The 21,101-nt window shown below is 34.8% G+C and overlaps 1 protein-coding gene across 1 annotated transcript in view; it reads left to right on the top strand.

Moving 5' to 3' along the window:
• AGPS (alkylglycerone phosphate synthase) overlaps positions 1-21,101 on the top strand; it is a 150,887-nt gene that overhangs the window by 62,739 nt on the left and 67,047 nt on the right. The window contains exons 8-10 of the mRNA XM_035007668.1: positions 1,503-1,583; positions 11,305-11,430; positions 13,724-13,832. Coding sequence (XP_034863559.1) covers positions 1,503-1,583; positions 11,305-11,430; positions 13,724-13,832 — 316 coding nt within the window. The remainder of the gene's footprint in view (positions 1-1,502; positions 1,584-11,304; positions 11,431-13,723; positions 13,833-21,101) is intronic.

Genomic DNA, 21,101 nt, shown 5'->3' with positions numbered 1-21,101 from the left:
CGGTCATGATCTCAGGGTTCTGGGATTGAGCCCCGCATCGGGCTCCCTGCTCTGCGGGAGGCTTGCTTCTCCTCTCCCACTCCCCCTGCTTGTATTCCCTCTCTCTCTGTGTCTCTTTCTGTCAAATAAATAAAATCTTAAAAAAAAAAAAAAAAAAGAGCCAGCCTACTAGAGAAGATGTGTGTAAGTTATTATAAGGGTACCAACAGATTACTGAATTCTTTTTACTTTAGTTTAGTACTTCCTTTTGTTTAGTGGCTGTAGGACCAAAGGACAGAATTACTGTTGTCTTATTGTGAGAGTTATATTGAAATTACTATTATTGTGAGAGTATAATTAAAATGAGAGTTTTAGATAACATAAAACAAAAAGTACATTCACATATATCATCTTATTTAATGTTTATCATAATCCTGTGAATTAAGCAGTGCAATTATTTGTATGTATTCAAATTTCGAATATAGGCAAGCAATTTTCGTATTGTCTATTGTATTTTTTCCTTATTATTATTAGCTAGACTTATCTATATTAGTTATTGCCATGAAACCAAACATATCAAAGTGCAAAGAAAGCTTCCCTGGGATCCAAAAGAAGAGAATATATGTTAACCTGATTGTTCAGCCAAATAGAAGGGGAAAGAAGTCTGTTTTTAATAGAAAATAATTCATGAAGATTCATATATAGAAAAATTAGGTCAACCAAGAATGTTAAAAACATTTTTTGGGAAGTCATACATTTGGTAAGTTGAGCCAGTTGATACTCTGTTCCTTCTTTTTAAACAGGAGGCAGGGGTGTGCTTTGGTTTCTGTCCAGGGCCTCTCGTCCTATTTTGGATTAAAAATAAAGCGGGAATGCCATTTAGTATATTCAGATGTCTTTCTTTGCAGGTGTCTTTTTCTAGTGTCACAATGGGCATCTTCTGATATTCTTAAGTTATATGTGATCGTTAACTATTAATAGTAGTGCAGAGAGTGTTTGCAGAATGCCAGGAACTTTGTATGCTAAGGGTTTTTTGTTTTGTTTTGTTTAAGATTTTATTTTTAAGTAATCTCTTCACCCAATATGGGGCTCAAACCCACAACCCGAGATCAAGAGCTGCATGCTCCACCGAATGAGCCAGCCAGGCACCCCTGTATGTGCAGTATCTCATTTAATCCCTACACCAACCTTATGAGTAGTAGTATTATTCACACTTTACAAATGAGGAAACACTAGACTTAGTTAAATAATTTGCTTAAGGTAAGAGGTAGAGTTTAATTCAAACTAATCCCTGAATAAAGACAGAGTCTGTGTTTTAAACCCAACTCCTGTGCACTATAGTGCTTATGTTACTGTATCTGTCATGTTGTATAGTCTGGGATACAGGGGTAGTGTAGTAGTGTGGGTAACCCTATTTGCTAGTTTTCTGTCTTATCACTTGCTATTTTGAGTTAGGAAGTTATATTTCCTCAGAAAATGTCAGTAGTTCTTGGAGATGAGACTTTTTTCTTCCTTTGCAACAGAATCGAATCCTCTGGGTTGATGAGAACAATCTGACAGCTCATGTGGAGGCTGGTATCACAGGACAGGAGTTGGAGAGACAGGTATGTTATTTCCTTTAATTAAGATTTTCAAAATTGCTATGTGTCCTCTTTATTTTTTTAAGATTTAGTTAGAGAGCAAGCAGGGGGAGGGGCAGAGAGAGAGAGAAGGAGAGAGAGAATCTCAAGCAGAGACCCTGCTGAGCATGGAGCTGGACTCAGGGCTTGATCTCATGACCCAGAGATCATGACCTGAGCCAAAACCAAGAGTTGGGGCGCTTAGCCAACTGAGCCACCCAGGCACCCCTCTGTGTGTCCTCTTTATGAATGGAGTACCTGTCACAGCACATTCTCTCAACAGATTTGCTCAGTTTCCATTGTGGGTCAGGCATTGAGCTAGATACTGAGGACACAGTAATGAATAAGACACCATTCCCTACCCTTGGAAAGCTTATAACAGAAAGTTAGGTAAATAGACAGTTATGATTCAGAGTGAGAATTGCAAGGTGAATGCTGAATGCAGGGTGTTATGGCTCATCAGATAGGGTTAGCAGGGAAGGAATTAGACAAAGAAGGTATCATAGAGAACACATTTATTTTATTTTCTAGGGAATTTATTTTTTGTTTCTTTTATTAACAGATAATGTATTATTTGTTTCAGGGGTACAGGTCTGTGATTCATCAGTCTTACACAATTCACAGAGCTCACCATAGCACATACCCTCCCCAATGTCCATCAGCCAGCCACCCCATCCCTCCCACTCCCCTCCACTCCAGCAACCCTCAGTTCGTTTCCTGAGGTTAAGAGTCTCTTATGGTTTGTCTCCTTCTCTGGTTTTGTCTTGTTTCATTTGTTCCCTCCTTTCCCCGATGATCCTCTGTCTTGTTTCCCAAATTCCTCATATCAGTGATATCATATGATACTTGTCTTTCTCTGATTGACTTATTTCGCTTAGCATAATACCCTCTAGTTCCAACCACGTCGTTGCAAAGGGCAAGATTTCATTTTTTTATGGCTGCATAATATTCCATTGTATGTATATACCACATTTTCTTTATCCATTCATCTATTGATGGACATCTTGGCTCTTTCCATGCTTTGGCTATCGTGGACATTACTGCTATAAACATTGGGATGCACGTATCCTTTCGGATCACTGCGTTTGTATCTTTGGGGTAAATACCCAGTAGTGCAATTGCTGGATCATAGGGTAGCTCTATTTTCAACTTTTTGAGGAACCTCCATACTGTTTTTCAGAGTGGCTGTACCAGCTTGCATTCCCACCCACAATGTAGGAGGGTTCCCCTTTCTTTGCATCCTCGCCAACATCCGTCGTTTCCTGACTTGTTAATTTTAGCCATTCTGACTGGTGTGAGGATGTATCTCATTGAGGTTTTGAGTTGTATTTCCCTGATGCCGAGTGATGTTGAGCACTTTTTCATGGAGAACACAGCGTTTAAAATGAGACTTCAGGATGAGTGAAAATCAGCAAAAAAGGAAATGGGAGTGGAGAGAACAATCCAGTCAGAGGAGGCAGCAAGTGCAGAGGCTTTTAGGGCAGCTCTTGCTTTTGGGCGGCCTGCAGACAGCTGGGTGTGGCTGAGGTCTAGTGTGTGTTTATGGGAGAATACACAGTCTTGGTGTTTATATGTTGGGTGGGAATACGTATAGTGGTGGTAAAGAATGAAGCCGGGAAACACAAAGAAATCATATTTTAAAGGGGCCTTATAAAGTCCCTTTTAGAAGTTTGAACTTTACCTCGTATTCAGGTAGTTCTGGCTAGCTCCTGTTGGAGGATGGATGGGGGGCACATAAGGGTGGTTAAGAGGCTACTGGCATAATTCAGACAAGAGCTGATAGTGACCTATAATGAAGGAGTAAGAATGGAGCAAAGTGGAACATCTTGGACATTGAATTCTCAGAAGTTGATGACAAATTGGATCAACTGGGTAGATGTTGGTATTTGCCATTAACTTTTCAATGCCTAATTTCTTTAAGATTTTATTTGTTTTAGAGAGAGCAGGGTGGGGGGGGTGCATGGGAGAGCAGAGGGAGAGGGAAGAGGAATGAATCTCAAGCACATTGCACTGGGCATGGAGCCTGATGTAGGGCTTGATCTCATGACCCTGAGATCATGACCTGATCCGAAATCAAGAGTCAGATGCTTAACTGAGCTACCCAAGTGCCCCAGTGTCTAATTTCATTGAAAACCGCTCAAGAATTAGTCAAACTCTTGGAGACCTTGTAGCACTTTTTTAGGATCCTGAAGAATTCTTGGAAAACTTTAGGTTCCTTTCATGAATTCTAAGGAGGTAATTATTAAAATGTATTTCCAACTTCCGCAGACATGGTCAGGATGACTATAAGTCAGCTTTTGTAAACAAAAATTAGGGAGTTTAATTTGTTGGTGATATATTGACCACTTTGTTCAACCTGAGTTACAGAGACTCCTCCCTCCTACCTTTGGATGGGACAGAGAGAGATGAGACATGTTTGTCCATCTTATTTTTACTGTCTTTTTCCTTATTTCTTGGTAAAGCTGAATGAAATTGGTGTGCCACTGACCAATTCTGGATGAAAAGCTTTGAAAAATATTATTAAACTATTATCTTTATTTTTGATTTAATGCACTAAGATAGAACTGGAATGAAATTGAACATATTAGTTGAGGCAGTGTTAAAGATCTTTAGTAAGCCAAGGTTTTATATAAGTCCAAGTAATTAGATTTGTTAATTATTATAGTTTATAATGAACTTAAGTGGGCAGAATAATAGTATTTAATGAAAAAACCTGTAAAAATCCCATATTAGTTTTCCATTGTATCTAAATGAGGCACTATCAACACAGCAGTTTTTTAATAACAAAGGGTGACCTTTCATGTCTCTAATTTTATATTTTTTATTACAGCATTTGATGGAGTATTTTAACCTTTCCAAGTTTTCTTTTTTTTTTTTTTTTGAAAGGTTAGAATTAAAATTCAAGGAACATATTTCCTTGAAATTTAAATGACATTTTCCTAGACTAGGAACTTCTGATATTTTACCTACTAGTTCATTTCCCTAAATGCCAATATAGAACTTTCTTTTTTGCCTCCAGTAAACTGTAATGTAGTTTCTACAGCTGTTTTGATCCCACTTGAAGTTCTTTCTCATTAAACTTCTGTACTCTTCAGTTTCTTAATCAGTGAGGTAACCAGCTTAAAACATCCTGCTTTTTCCTCCTAGAAATTCTAAAACGACACAAAGATAGTAGTTGGGTAGCACATTTTAATCTCTTTAGTTTGTAAATTATATTGATTTTATTATGTGTACAATTTAAGGGAGGTCACTAACATGTCAATTATGGATTTGTTGTATAGTACTTTATTGAGGTCTAAGTGTCATACAGTAAATTGCACTTATTTAAAAGGTACAATTTGTTATGTTTTGATACATGAGTACAGTCATGAAACCATCACCACAATCACAATAATGAACACTTGTACCATACTCAAAGATTTCCTCTTGCTTCTTTATGATTCTCTCTACCCTACCCTTACCCTCCACCCCTGTCATTGATCTGTTTTTTGTTTGTTTTTTTTTAACAGAAGTATATTGTCTTACAGTTCTGGAGGCTGATCTGCTTTCTATCACTGTAGATTTGTTTAATTGTCCTACAATTTTACTAAAATCTAATCATGTACTCTTTTTGAGGTTGGGGATTGAGGGTATGGCTTCTTTCACTAGGCGTAATTAGTTTGAGATTCATGCATATTGTTGCATGTATCAATTAGTTTATTCCTTTTTATTGCTCAGTAGTATTATATTGTGTGATATACCACCACAACATTATATTGTGTAGATATACCACTGTTCGTTTATCCATTCACTTGTTGAACACTTAGATTATTTCCAATTTGGGGCTATTACAACTAAAGCTTCTATGAACATTCATATGCAAATCCTTGAATGGACATATACTTTCATTTCTCTTGGGTAAATATCTAGAAATGAAGTGGTAGGTATATATTCACCTTTTTGAAAAACTACCAAACATTTTCCCAGAGGGCATCATTTTATATTCCCACTAGTACTGTGTGAGAGTTCTAATTTCTCTACATATTCTCCATACTTGTTAATGTTAGTCTTTTAAGTTTTAGTCATTCTAGTAGATGTGTTACAGTATCTCATTGTGATTTTAATTTGTATTTCTCTAGTGACTAGTGATGTTGAACATCTTTTCAAGTGCTATTTGTCATCCATGTATCTTCTTTGGTGAAGTGTCTGTTCAAGTTGTTTGTCTAATTTTTAAATTGGGTTGTTTTCTTATTGAGTTTTGAGAATTCTTTACATATTCTGGATATAAGTCCTTTTGCAGATCTATGCTTTGCAAATATTTTCTCCCAGTCTGTGGCTTGTCTTTTAAATCTCTTAACAGAGTCTTTTGACGAATAGATGTGTTTAATTTTGGTGAATTCCACAATGTATTTAATTTTTTACTTTATATTTCATAGTTCTGCTGTCATATCCAGAAATCTTTGCTTTACCTGAGGTTACAAAGATTTTCTCCCATTTAAGTTTCATAGTTTTTAGCTTACATTCAAGTCTCTAATGAGTTTTGAAGATTTTTGAGTTAATGTTTATGTATGGTGCAAAGGATGGATTGAAGTTCATTTTTTTCATATGGTTATCCAGTTATTTCAGCACCATTTGTTTGAAAAGACTACCCTTCAAATTGTTTTGGCTATTCTGGGTCTTTTGCCTCTCCATATAGACTTTATTTATTTATTTTTTTAAAGATTTTATTTATTTATTTGACAGAGCGAGAGAGCACAAGCAGGGGGAACAGTAGAGGGAGAGGGAGAAGCAGGCTCCCTGCCAAGCAGGGAGCCCGATGCGGGGCCCAATCCCAGGACCCTGAGATCATGACCTGAGCTGCAGGCAGATGCTTAACCATCTGAGCCACCCAGGCGCCCCTCCATATAGACTTTAGAATCAGTTCGTTAATATCTATAAATAACTTGTTGAGATTTTGATTGGGTTCTTTTTTTTTTTTTTTTAAGATTTTTAATATTTATTTATTTGACAACGAGAGACACAGCAAGAGAGGGAACACAAGCAGGGGGAGTGGGCGAGGAAGAAGCAGGCTTCCCGTGGAGCAGGGAGCCCGATGTGGGGCTCGATCCCAGGACCCTGAGATCATGACATGAGCCAAAGGCAGATGCTTAACGACTGAGCCACCCAGGCGCCCCTTGATTGGGTTTGTTACACTGAATCTGTGGATCAATCTGGGAAGGACTGACATCTTGATAATATTGAGTCTTCCATGAATATGGAATATCTCTCCATTTATTTAAAACTTTGATTTTTCCATATAGATCTTATAACATATCTGTTAGATTTATACCTAAGTATTTCATTGGAGGGGGGCTAATGTAAATGGCATTATGTTTTCATTTTTAAATTTCACTTGTTCCTTGTTGGTATATTGGAAAGCAATTGATTTTTGTATATTAATCATGTATCCTGCAGTCTTGCTTTAATTCCTTATTAGTTTAAGGTTACCTTTCTGTTTTTTCAAAGATATTTTAACTGAGTATAGAATGATAAGTTGATAGTGTTTTTCTTTCAGTAATATAAATATATTGCTTCACTGTGGTCTCACTTTACTGTTTCTGGCAAGAAATCTTATTTTTGTCCCTATGTACATTCTGTGGGGTTTTTTTTTTCTCTGTTTACTTTTAAGATTTTTTTTAGAACTGGTTTGAGTTATGTGATTGTGATAGATCTTGGTGTAATTTTTGTGTGTGTGTGTGTGTTTCTTACACAGGGGCTTTGTTGAGCTGCTTTTATTTGTGGGTTTATAGTTTTCATCACATTTGGAAAATTTGGGGCTATTATTTCTTCAAATATTTGACCCTCCCTCCCCCACCTGACTTTTAGGGACTCTTGTTTACTCATATATTAGGCTGTTTGAAGTTCCACAGCTTACTGATGCTCTTTTTTTTTTTTTTTTTTTTGCTATGTCTTGGAGTTCACTAATCTTTTATTTGCTGAGTATATTCTGCTCATAACCCCATCAAGTGTATTTTTTTTAATCTCAAGCATTGTATTTCTTACTTTTCTAGATATTTAATTTGGATCTTTCCATATTTTCTATGTCTCTACTCTGAACATATGGAATACAGTTAAATAAATGTTTTAATGTCCTGGTCAGCTAATTCTAACATCTGTGTTAGTTCTGGGTTGGTTTTGATTATTCACCTCATAATGATTATTTTCCTCATTATGGGTTGTGTTTTCCTGCTTCCTTGTATGCTTGGTAATTTTTTATTAAGTACCAGACATTGTAAATATTGTTAGGTCTTGGATGTTTTTCACTTCTATAAATATTCTTGAGCTTTTTTTCTGGGATGTAGATATTTGGAAATAGTTTGATCCTTTAGTTCTCACTTCTATGATCTTTTAGGTAGGTTCAAGAGCAGTGCTCAGTCGGAGGCTAATCATTTCTCATTACTGAGGAATGACCATCTTGGGTGTTCCATCTCATGTTTTATGAAGGAAAAATTATCCAAGTCAGGCTGGTGGGAACAGATTTCTGGCCTGTATGAGTGCTGGTACTTTTCTCTAATCCTCTTGGATTACTTTTAACTCTCATCCTGGGTGGTTTCCTCACTTGTATGTGCTTTTCATTACTCTGCTGACTACTTGAGGGGGACCCTCTGCCAATCTCCAGGGTCCTCTCTCTGTGCTGCTCTCTTCTCTTCAGTACTTTCTCTTGTGAATTCTAGATGCTTTGGTTTCCCACAGCTTCGAACTCAGTCTCCTTACCTCACACACAGTGTTTGCCAGAGTTGTGCCTGGATTCTCTTTCCCTGCATTGCAGTCTGGGGTATAAGCAAGGGGCATTCATAGTATTCACTTCCTTTGTTTGCTTTCTCAAGGGATCACAGCCCTTTGTTACCTCATGTCCAGTGTTTAAAGACTTTTGTTTCTTATGTTTTTTCAGGTTTTTTTTTTTTTTTATGTGAGAGGGTAAATCTAGTTCCTTTTACTTGAACTTGGATGAATGTCCTGCTGCACTTTTAATTTTTTCCATTACACTTCTAAATGTTCTGTATTTATTTAATTATGTTTCTTGTTAATTTGAGTTCCCTTCACAGTCTGTATAGTAACAAGCTCTGCCATTTAGGATTTGCTCTTAGTGATGTGTCTGATGCTTAGAACATAGTAAATATTTGTTGTTTTAATATTGAATGGGAGTACAGATATAAGATAAAATTCTTTTTTTTTTTTTTAAAGATTTTATTTATTTATTTGACAGAGAGAGACATAGAGAGAGAGGGAACACAAGCAGGGGGAGTGGGAGAGGGAGAAGCAGGCCTCCCATTGAGCAGGGAGCCCGATGCAGGGCTCAATCCGAGGACTCGGGGATCATGAGCCAAAGGCAGACGTTTAACGACTGAGCCACCCAGGTGCCCCTAAGATAAAATTCTTATTCTGTTTTATGGCATACAGATGGAGAGGAGAGGTTATTTTATTAAAAAAGGATGTTTGACGGGGCGCCTGAGTGGCTCAGTCGTTAAGCATCTGCCTTCAGCCCAGGTCATGATCCCAGGGTCCTGGGATCAAGCCCTGTATCAGGTTCCCTGCTCAGCAGGAAGCCTCTTTCTCCCTCTCACACTCCCCCTGCTTGTGTTCGCTCTCTCTCTGTCTTTCTTTCTGTCAAATAAATAAATAAAATCTTAAAAAAAATAAATTAAAAATAAAAAAGGATGTTTGATTAACTGTATGAGTTAAATCTGTAAACCTTTCTTCAGATTTTTCTAGCAGCAAGGGGTGCCTGGGTGGCTCAGTTGGTTAAGCGTCTGCCTTTGGCTCAGGTCATGATCCAGGACTCCTGGGCTTGAGCCCTGCATCGGGCTCCCTGCTCAGCGGGGAGTCTGCTTCTCCCTCTGCCCCTCACCCCGCTCTTGTGCTCTCTCTCACTCTCTAATAAATAAATAAAAACTTTAAAACAAGAACAAAGACACAGCAAAGACATAGACTTTTAGAAGAAAAAGTGGCTGATTGTATATGGTCATAGGTACCATTTATTAAGCACCTACCATATGCCAAAAATTGTTTCTTATTAGTGTACTGTAGCAGGCACATTTTCTAGGAGGCATAAATGACAAGTTTCAAGTTCAGGTTCTTAGCCATTATACTTCACTTACCTAGTAGGAAGTTAGTCAGATTTTAACAAAGTCGTAGATTTAAAGTGGTGTGCTAGGTCAAGGTCCTTGAGCATAGAGACTGTCTTTCTGTTTTGTTTTGTTTTTTCATTGTTTTTATATCCTCATTTTCATTGCGGTGGTCACCACTTAATAATTGAGGAAGGTAATGAAGTAGCCTACTAGACATAAGAGGCAAATTATAAGTATATTTAACATTGAATGTACTTATAGAAGTAGTTTAGATTTAATTTGCTTTGGTGTAGGTTATGTGGAGATTTTGTCATGAGAATATGTGAAAACGCCCCGTTTAGTGCTTAGGATATCTAAGTGTCCTATGAACGTTTTTTCTTTTTCTGCTAATTTCAGAAAAATTGAGTTAACCGTAGTCTTTTTTTGAGAGTAAATAATATGAATATAGATTGGGAGTTAGGGAAGAACTATAAAATAACAATCCAATAATCATTTTAAATTGTCCATTCATATATTTAAGCTACTTCTTTGTGAGTAGTTAATAACTTCTTAAAATTAAATAAACACCTTCAATATTTAGTGAAAATAATTTATTATTAATAATTGATATCTTTTTAAATGTTGTCTTCCTAGCAAAAATATTAGAAAAGATAAATAATTTGCAATGCTTATGTGCAAAAGCTAAGAAATTATGTTTAACCTATTAGGTTCTTTCCGTTTGGATCACAACTTTTATACCATACTTACAGATACAAACATAGTTGACACATTCTGCATCTCTGCATGGCTTACTTGAAAAATAGAAGCAGTTGCTTAACTGGATGACTATCAAAATGGTCAATACAGATTGATGGGCTTGAGTGCAGTCGACAGTGAGTGTGCAGATGGTGGTGCCTGTACCATTTGACATGAGATGGCTGAGTCTTTAAAATGATTTCAGTGGAATGGCTTTGGTGGTATTGCAGTAAAGGGCATCCATTCAACTTCAGGTGCTGTGCAGATGGCAAAGCCAAGCTAATACAGAAAAATGAGAAACAAGTGACTATTTAATGTACAGGAATGCATGATCTGCATCACAAATAAATGATGGTATTACATTCAGGAAACCTAGCCAGATGGCTGTACATTAAAACACATGACTTCTTGAGAGAATTAAGTACAGGCAATTTGCTTAGATTTTCTGCAGGCCTGCTGCATATTATATTAGGGTAGGGAGAATAAGAGATTAAGTGCTTTATTTATTGAAAGTGTTTAGGTGAAGTTGGCAGTTATTTAAGCATAATCTGATCCCCATAAGTATTTAAATTGTCTCTTTGTGATAAAAAAAAAAAGTAGGGACAGTAGTTGATTTTATTTTAAAAGGATGTAAGGAGTAAGATTGGCTAGCGAACCTGTCTTTTGGTCCACATTTTTCAGTTTTGTAAAGTTTTCCACTGGGCAAAAGCTTAAAAATTGTTTTGGATGAGCATGATAAAAGTATTTCTTTTTCTATATAGGTTTTAATGAGTCCAAATACCAGTGACATATGGAAATTTTAAAGTGTGAAGAGTTAATGTGTTGAATGCTATGTGAAATGGTCCCATTTTCACTAGTAAAATACTACATTTTTTGTTTTTCAGCTTAAAGAAAGTGGTTATTGTACAGGTCATGAACCAGATTCCCTGGAATTCAGCACTGTGGGAGGATGGGTATCTACTCGGGCATCGGGCATGAAGAAGAATATCTATGGCAATATTGAGGACCTGGTAAATTTTTTTCTAGTTTACTATGTCATAATTGATTAGTCTATTACTGTGAAGTGATTAAAGCCTTTTTTAGAGTTGGATGGTAGGGTCTTCCCAAAAGTATACCCCTTTTGATTATAGTAAAGTTGACTATGTATAGTGGAAGCAGTTTAAAGACAACTGTGGTCATTATTTACAGTTGCTCCTTTTCAAGTGACTGATATTTAAGGTTTATAGATGCTTCATAGTATCTTACTTATATATAAACATTATTTTATAAGCTTCTTGGAGCCTCAGTCTTGAACTCTCCCAAGGTTTTAGTCCATTTATTTAAGTGATCTCATCATCATTGCCACTTTTTTGCCTTAGGAGAGTTTATACTTATTTTTCTTAAAAATTTTTTTCTGTATAGAATTAAAGAGCCTGATTGAAAATGTTCTAGTAGGTGGCAGTATGACCTGTAATGGTTTATGTGCACACCATTTTATTTTAGCTGATCTGGTGCCAGTGTTCTGGGAGCTAGTGTGGTAATAGTGTAACTGTGGGCATTCTGGCTAGGGATTAGATATCATTTGTTCCATGTGTAGCTTTTTCAGTGATTAGTTGTGTGACCTTGTGCAAATTGGTTCACCTTTCTAAACTTGTTTCCTCTTCAGTGAAGTAAACTAATGATACTCACTGCATGGAATTATTATAAGTGTATATTATAAACACTTAAAATGTTTACATTATCCTGTTTTATTTTAAATTGAGGATATTTTAGAAATCACATTTTTCTTTTTACAAATAAAACAAATTCAATTTCAGAGGAGAGAATTTAATCCTTTTACTATTGGATTATTAAAAACTTTATCATAGTTAAGCAAACATGTGATAGACTGCTATATTTAGTACTGCTAAAGCATGTAATTTATTTTATTCCTTTTTTGGAGAGCCTTAAGGACCACAGATTATAAGCATATATCCTAACGTGCTTATTTGCATGTGTATATCTAGCTTTTAATATAAAACAGGATCATGCTGTGTTTAATCTCCTTAAACTATATTGTCAGTATATTAACGTGTAAATGAACAAAGACAAATGTAAATGTACACTATCATTTTTAGAGTGCATATAATTCTCTTTTATTGATAATTCATGGTTTATTAAAGTAATTCCCTATTAGTGAATATTTAAATTATCCTTGATTTCAAAATTGTAGGAAACAAAGGGGAAAATATCTTCTTTAGTAATTTCTTCAGCATACATCTTTAATCACTTTCTTTGAGCAAGTTCCTAGAGAGCTTGAATTGTTGAATCAAGATGTTTATATATGTTTTTTAAGTCTTTGAATCTTTATCGCCAAAATGCTTCATAGAAATTTGTGCCATTTGACATTCCCACTAGCACTATGAGAAACTTTATTTTATTTGGACCTTTTATTTATATTTTTGTCTTTTTAATTTTTTTATTTCTTTAATTGCTAGTGAATGTATACTTTTAAAATGTCCTCATTGGTGATTTTTAGTTTTTGTTTTGTGAATTGTTTATTGATGTCCTCTGCTCATTTTCTTAAATAATAGACTATTTTTGTTTATCTGTCAAAAAGCTATTGTAAAAATGTGTTGGATTTTCACCTAACCATTTCCTGATTTGGGTTTCAGGAACTACTTTTGAGTGACCCTCTACCTCTAATATACTTACTTTCTCACTGGTGTGAGACTTGTATCACATGCATCTCTCTTTTCTTCTCTTTAATTCAATCACTACATCTCCCTCTTGATCCCATTTTTGACCTGATTATAATTAATACTTCATTCTTTTCATTCTTTACTACTAAGTGGGCAAAGTAGATAAATTGAGGGTGGGAATAAGGCAAGAATAAGTGTTCTCTTAGAATTCTAAGCATTTGAAACAGTTTGATGTGAATAATAGTGATTCATCAGTACTGTTAAATAAGTGAAAGAATGAACCTATTAAAATATGATCATTGATTATTTCTTTCGTCCCTTAGTTCTTTGCCACATGGATAATCCTAGACTAAATTTGGTTTAAAGAAAAGTGCTTTTCATTTTTTTAGGATGATGAATGAATATACCCAAATCAATAACAATCTTAGAATCATTTTTTTCTTCTTTTAAAGTTGTATAAAATTTATTTTTAGTCTAAGAATTATTAAAAGATATTAGAATTCTGAAGGGTATCACCATTTATCACTTAATCCAATATCTTTAAATGTAGGGTTTTTAATAAATATAGATGGATGTGTGTACACACACACACAACATTCACTGACAAATACATAGAATTTACATCGTGCATTGTATTAAACAGGTGGTTCATATAAAAATGGTAACACCTAGAGGTATAATAGAAAAAAGCTGTCAAGGACCTCGTATGTCAACAGGCCCTGATATCCATCACTTCATCATGGGATCTGAAGGTAAATATAACTAAATTTATTACAAAGAAATACAGGTTAGTGACTCAGTTTTCTGAAAATCTGTGATATTGTGATATAAGATCTTTGAAAGAAGGACATGTTTTATATATTTAAAGAATGGTGATTTTTTTTAAGTTTTATTATTTTAATTTAGTGCTTCATAAAGTTTTTATTATGAGAACATCTTATTAAACATCCCTTTTACATTTTGGTTTTTATAGTTTTAGAGATAAGTTAGCCTTTTTGGTATTTTATTTTTGTTTTAGAGTTTTTAATCAATGATTTTAGGAAGAGTAGTTGTTAAGATTTAAAATGGTTTGCTTTAAAATTTTGTAGTATTCTCTAATCTTGTCTGACTTCTCAGGGGGAAAGGGCTGAGAAAGTACTGTCTTAGTGTCTTGTCTTTCTATAATTGTACCTTTTGTTACTTGCTATTTGATTCTTTGAAGAGGTGGAATTTAAAATCCTGTTGATTTACATATCTTTTAAAACATGTTGGACTTTCTTTTTTTTTAAACTACTATTCTTTGCTTGGTTACTTAATGCTGGGATGGATTAGAATATAGTTCTTTATCTCATACAAAACATTTAATTGCTGTACTGATCAGGAAAAAACTGACCTTCTATTTTGCAAACTAACTTTTATGTGGTGAATTTTATGGATAAGATGAACATAGTCGTGTTTGTCAATTCTTAAAATGGTAGAGAGGGATATCCCTTAAATCCAGAGAAATAAGATAAAATAAGTGTCTCTAAATGAGTGGAGGAACTCATTACTAGTTTAGAAGATGTGGTACAAGCTAAAAAAGAGATCGATTTTCAAAACATTTAGCTGAGCAATTACAATAAACTAGGATGGTAGGACATAAATTCTATCTTTGATAGTAACATCAGGGAGAGAAAAAATAACAAACTATGTCTCAGTGACAGGCTGCAGGTCAACTAGTGATTTGATGACCAATGATATAGCTTAGGTATTTTTTCATGATAATCAATGATAAACCTTTGTCAAGATGTCTTACCAGTTTACCCTCTTACTCTTTTTCTGATCAGTATACTCTTCTATGGAAAAATAGAACTACATTTTTAATGAGAAAAAAATGTTAAATTCTCTTAAAATAATGTCATTCTTTGGTAAATATTCTGCAACTTCTTATGCTAACACATCATCCAAAAGTTAACTAAAATATATAACCTTTTGCCACCAGGTGTCAAACTGAGTAACAAATAGGTATTAAAACTGATAGTCATTAATTACAGTATTACTATTTGTGCATACATAGTTGGAGTCAACTCTAAATATAAATGATCTTTTTAAGTAACCATATCAGACATTTTTTTTCTCCCATCGCTTAGTATTTTAAAATTTTTGGTGCTAGGTACTGTGCTGGCACAATGAGGGACACAGGTAACAATTGACCCTTATAATACAGTACAATAAATTATATGATAGAAGTAAATGCAGGAGAAATACAGACAAAGTTTGCATTGATGGGTGCTTAAGAAGACCTTTTCAGAGGGGTCATGCCTAAAGTGGTCCTTGAAGGTTGGTAAGGAGTTGAGGGAATAAGGTGGGGAGGGAGTTGCCCTGCAGAGAGAACTGCAGGTGGGCAGACTTAGAAGTGAGAAGAGCCACGTCTGCCTGGTGAAGCGGCCAGGTTTCCAGTGTAACTGGAACATAAGATTTAACTGTAGAGTGGAATAGGCAGCAGGTCTAGGAATAGAGTGGTAAGGGTTACAGGGTAACTGGAGAGATAATTTGGTCTTTTATGCCTTTTAAAATAGTTTATCTAATGACTAGATAAACTAAATGACCAGACTACCTCCCTCAATAGTAAATTATTCTCTGAATTTAAGGAAGGTAAACTCATAATAATAAAGTAAGCAAAGAAATATGATTTGTTAAATGTATGTACTAGGGCAAATTACTGTATTTAAATGAGATCTTACCATAAACATACGTGTAAAATGCCGTAGTGATTTAGGAGCAAGAATGATGAAATCTTTCAGATCTGGATCTCAATCCTGGTTCCACCACTTAAATTTCTGTGACTTTGTGTAAATTAGGTAATTCTCTATGCCAGTGTCCTCAGCTATAAAATGGGGATAATAAAAAAATCCATCTTAATAAGCTTTTGTGAGTATTAAATGAGATTATGATAAGCAGTCTATAAGCATTTAGTAAGTATTCAACAAATGTTAAATTTATTGCTATTGTTGCTGTTTATTATTTTGACATCAGTGATCTTTACAAGTGTATTTATAGTCCTTAATCTCCATCTCTGTATGTGGATATAGAGTCATCTTAATGTAGGCCAGGAGACAGCATGATTGAGAAAGTTAATTTATGTGAAATCATATTCTTTTTTATTTTATTTTTTACTTTTGAATTTTATTTTTTTAAAGTTTTTATTTAAATTCTAGTTAGCATACAGTATAATATTAGTTTCAGGAGTACAATATAGTGATTCAGCCCTTCTGTATATCACCTGGTACTCCTCACAACAAGTTCATATTCGTTTATAATATGTATTTTTATCTGCTATCTTGAGCCAATCTAAATAATAACCTCCTGCCTTAAGTGTGAATCATAAACTTTTCCTCAAGTTTTAAAAATACTTTTTTGCTATAATTAAATCATCTGATGACAACCTTGAAAGGATTATCATTAAAAAAAATGTATTTTCCTGATCCTACTAAGTTCTTCATGTGACTAACCATGTTAAATTTAATGTTTTTGTCTTGTTTTGTGTTATGAATTTTTCATAGTGATTTTTTTCAATTAGCAGCTTCCTTCCATTTTAGATGCTATAACATCAATATAATGAAAATTATAATAAATAGTTAAAGCCTCTGAAATGCTTTGCATTCTTATGTATGGAATTTACTAGTAATTCAAAAGAATTTGCTCTTTTATTTGAAAAATGGTTCAAAGCTACATTTTTACTTTTTTAACCCATGACCCACCCTTGTTTTCGCCTTTGCTCTATGTTGAAATAAGTGAAATGCTTATTATCAGTCCTTTGTGTATTTTTACCTTTTGTATGACCTTGACACTTGCAGGACAGCTTGAGTAGTTATTATAATATCCATGGGTTGCACTTTTTTTCCTTCTTTCTTGAAACTACTGTCCCAGTGTTGCCCGGTTTTATATGTTGTTTTAAAGAAATCTAATGCTAGTTCTTTTGCCTTTATAGCTTGTTTCCCTTTTTCACCTGAGTGTCCTGAGGATTTTTTTCTTTATTATTGAAGTCTACAACTTTTATAACTCAGAGTTGATTGTCCTAGGTTGTTTTGTGTGGTGCCCAGTGGACCCTTTCTATGTTTATATTTACATCTTTTATTCTTTCTGGAAAGTTTTTTTTGTAACTAGTGTTAAATATTAGGGGTTTTCCCCCCATTGTTTTGATTTTTCTTCTTCAGGGACACCAGTTATACTATGTCTGATTATGTTTGCTTGTTTGGCATTTCAACCATTATTTCTCTGACCCTTTTTATTCCCCACCTTTTTTCTTTATTTCATTTTCATTCTCTTGGTTATTTTCCTGCTTTTCTTCAATGCCCTTTATTGAGTCATCATTTGAATCTATTCTCTGTTCTCCTTGGGTACCTTATAACTTAGCCTTCAGTTTTTATATATATATATTTTTTATTGTTGTTGCTGCTGTTCTTTTTCTTTCCTGAAATTAGTCATCTCTTATTTCATTTCTTCTTGTGTTTTGTCCACTTTTAATGTTTGTATTTCTGGCTCAGGTATTTTTTTTTAATATCCCTAAATGCTTGCTTGACAGTATTTAATTCAGTTTGAGATGTTTATTACTGTTTTTTTTTCCAGCATATTGGTTGGTTTAAGGGAGAGACTTTTCATCAGCAGAAAACTTTTGTTTATATTTTGTCTTTTTCCAGTAGTTTTTGTGGATTTGGTCTGCTTTTTTCTATTGCTATTTATTACTTAGAAAGTGTTTCCTAGTTTGGGAATGTCCTTTTCTGTCACTCCTACCCTCTCTTGTGCTACTTGTTTTGTGGAGTGGTATTTTTGGTGGAAGAAGGCTTGGCATGTCTTCTTTCTCTTTTATTTCTATAGGGTCTTTAATTTCCCTCTCTTACTTCATTCTTTCCCATCATTACTTTGTCTCCAAGGAGTGCCACACTTCTCTGAATATGACGCTCCCTGAAAATACTCCCCTTGCTTCTCCAAGGCTGCCATTTCTAGTTCTTCCCATTTTCAGACCCCTCCCCATAGCCAGGGCTGTGGATTTCCCTGTACAGGATTTTAGTATTATTGTTGTACTTTTGCTGTCTGTGGTTGATTTTATCTTTGCTTCCTCCAAGTCCTCTGATACTGTCTATTTTTTCATATAAAATCTTTTAAACCTCCCTTTACTTTCTACCCTTACAAGCTGGCAGCAGGTAGAAGGCTGTAGTAGGTCTTTTGGAATTTGTTTTATCTCTGTTTAACAGGTAATGTGAAGTTCAGAGTGTTTTTTTGTCTCCTAGTAATATTGAAAGTTTTGTTTCATTATTATATGTGTTTTTCTGTTTCTTGTTGATTTTTATGTTTTGGGGGAAAGTAGAGAGGGGGGAAGATTCAGAGTCAAATGACTGCCATTCTTCTTAGTCCCGAAGTCACCTGAGAGTATATTGTCAAATTACAAAAGAGTTTATTTACTTTGAGCAAATACTTGCATTTGATATCAAATAGCACTTGAAGCTTTTAGTTTTCTTGAGAACAAATATTATATTTGAAAATTATAAAGTAGAAAATTCTTAAATTTATTGTAATGTAGTTTTGATAAAACAGAAAAGTGAATGATGTATAAGCTTCTGTGATGTCATATTGCCATGGAGTTATTTATAAGCAATTATATAAAGTAGATATAAAATATAAAAGTGTATAAAGTGGTACAATATACATATAATCAAGTGATAAGTAATCCAAGTCTTTTCTATCACTCCACTGACATAATATTCCCAAAGCAAAAGAATCAATACATATAATAACACAACAGAAACGAGGCTTTTGATTAAGTGAATTTAGATATATCCATTTGTGATGTGCTAAGTTGAATGTAAGTCTGAGTGGAAGCTGCTCTCTGAGACCTGGATGATTTTGCTTTCACAGTGGGACCCCATGTAGACTCATAGCAGGATAGTTGCAGAGACTTGCCTTGGGCATTTCATTAACCTTGCAATAATGCAGAGTCTCATTTTACTAATTTTTATTTTATTTTTTTTTTACCTCACTTTCAATGTTATGGTGGGTTTTACTACTTTAGGGTGCCTACTCTACAGAGGAAGCAATACAGGTATATAGAAGTTTAAGGCATGGTCACTTTTCACTGGTACCTTGGAATTTTGATGTAGAATTAGAATTTTAAAGGAAGTTTGCTAATGTAAAGGGATATATGTTTTAAAATCAACTTTTTGAATAATTACATATACAAAATTAAAAATGGACAAATGTACAAAATTGAAAAGGTACTAAAGGATGTGTAAGGGAAAATCTGCCCTTCTATCCCTTTTTCTGAGCATTTCCTTTGTTCAGAGTAAACACTTACTGCTATATTTAAGTATATATGTATGCAGTCTTTCTGCTTTACACTTCCTTTTATAAAGCTTACTTCATATCATTACATTTAGAGCCACTTCATTCTTTTTGACAGCTACTGAATGTACACTAACCAGACCCTCATTGATTGGCATTTAAATGGTTTCCAGCTTTTTCCTGGATTATATTTAGGTTGTATTAGATGATATTACATGCTGTAATTCAAAGAAGTATTTTCAGATGGCTCCATTTCTCAGATATTAAGGAAGGATTTCACAAAAACCTGGGAACTCGGAGTTTAGTTTTAAGTAGAAAAGTGTTCCTGTCTGCAATCATGGCTTATACTGACCTTTTCCTTAATGGATTTCAATCTGGTGACTTTGAGTTTCAGCAAGTATTTATTAAAGTGTTCTATAATCTGTGGTTAGATTAAATAGAGAAGATGATTCCTGTGTTTCAGACTGTATGCCTGTCAAATTTCAAGTCATTTGTAGAAACGACTTTTAACATGAGGTGTTAATTCCGAGGCTACCAGGAGCTTCTAAAAATGTTGAGAAGAGTTGAAAGAATTACAAATAAGCTTAGTGATGGTGTTAGTATAGTGGTAGGGAAATTAGCAACTTTAAAAATTAAATTGATATGACTTGTATTAGTCGTAGGAACGAACAAGTGTGATAGATAATTCTGTACTGGTGGATGAGGAGACACCATAGTTCTAGTAGTTTACCTGTCAGCCTTTTACCTCTTCTCTGGCAAAGGTTTAGAAGTTCTTTTAGACTCCTTTTATAGTCTAAGATGTTTATTTCTAAAAATTTTCCTACTTGTAAAATGTATAACTGTTAGCTCCTTATTTAAGAAAATAGCTCTGAAGTTTCATTTGTAATTCATTTAGAGAATTAATTAACTTATGGTTATCTTTAATAGATTTATTGAAATATAATTCACATACCATAAAATTCACCCATTTTGTGTATCTCTTAGAAGGCATAGTTCCTGAGGTTAGTGTTTGGGATTCTTTTCTGACCATAGTTGGGGTCCTCCACACTGTTTCTATACAAGCAAACTAGCTGGCATACAATGTTGCCTTTATCTCCAATAAACTTACCTGTGTCCTCCCAATTGCCTTTTACATCCTCCACTGTTTTCAGAGTGTTCTTAGGCTTGAACTTCTCCATATTCTGTTTGTTGCAAAGAAAGTAATTTTCTTCGGAAAGAGATTAGGAGCTGTTTTTTGCCTTGTGTTCCCTTTCCCCCTCCCTCCTCAGCCCCTTGAGAACAAGTCTCTGAGCCTCTGAGTCTCTGAGCATGGCTCTGGAGGGGAGGAAGGGGAGCAATGGCATGCTTTTCTCTGAGGACATCCCTACTTTAGTAGCTCCATGCTGGGGAAAAGAGGGAAGGAAAACAGATCTTCTTGGTTTGCTTCTCCTGGCAAGATGCCATCTCTTTACAAGCCAAGCTAAGGGCAATTGGGACCCCAGTATTAGTGTGTCATTCCAAGTAGAGCCTCTGTCCCACCAGCTAAGGCTGGGTACAAGACATGAACTAACCTCCTCCCCATTCCCCCAACGTCTTCGTGGTACTTGCCTGGAATGTAGCTTTAGGAAAAGGTAGCTGAGAGCAGGGTTATGTGGAATAGGACCAGAGGTTTTTCTGAAATTAAAAGAGTCTTCATGTGTGTATTCCAGAAAAAGGAAAACATACATCCACACAAAAATATGTTT

This window comes from Mirounga leonina, unplaced genomic scaffold, assembly GCF_011800145.1.
Source record: "Mirounga leonina isolate KUSES-001 unplaced genomic scaffold, KU_Mleo_1.0 Mir_151, whole genome shotgun sequence".
Lineage (NCBI taxonomy): Eukaryota > Metazoa > Chordata > Mammalia > Carnivora > Phocidae > Mirounga > Mirounga leonina.
The sequence above is the reverse complement of the archived record's forward strand: the minus strand, read 5'-3'. Positions and strand labels throughout refer to the sequence as shown.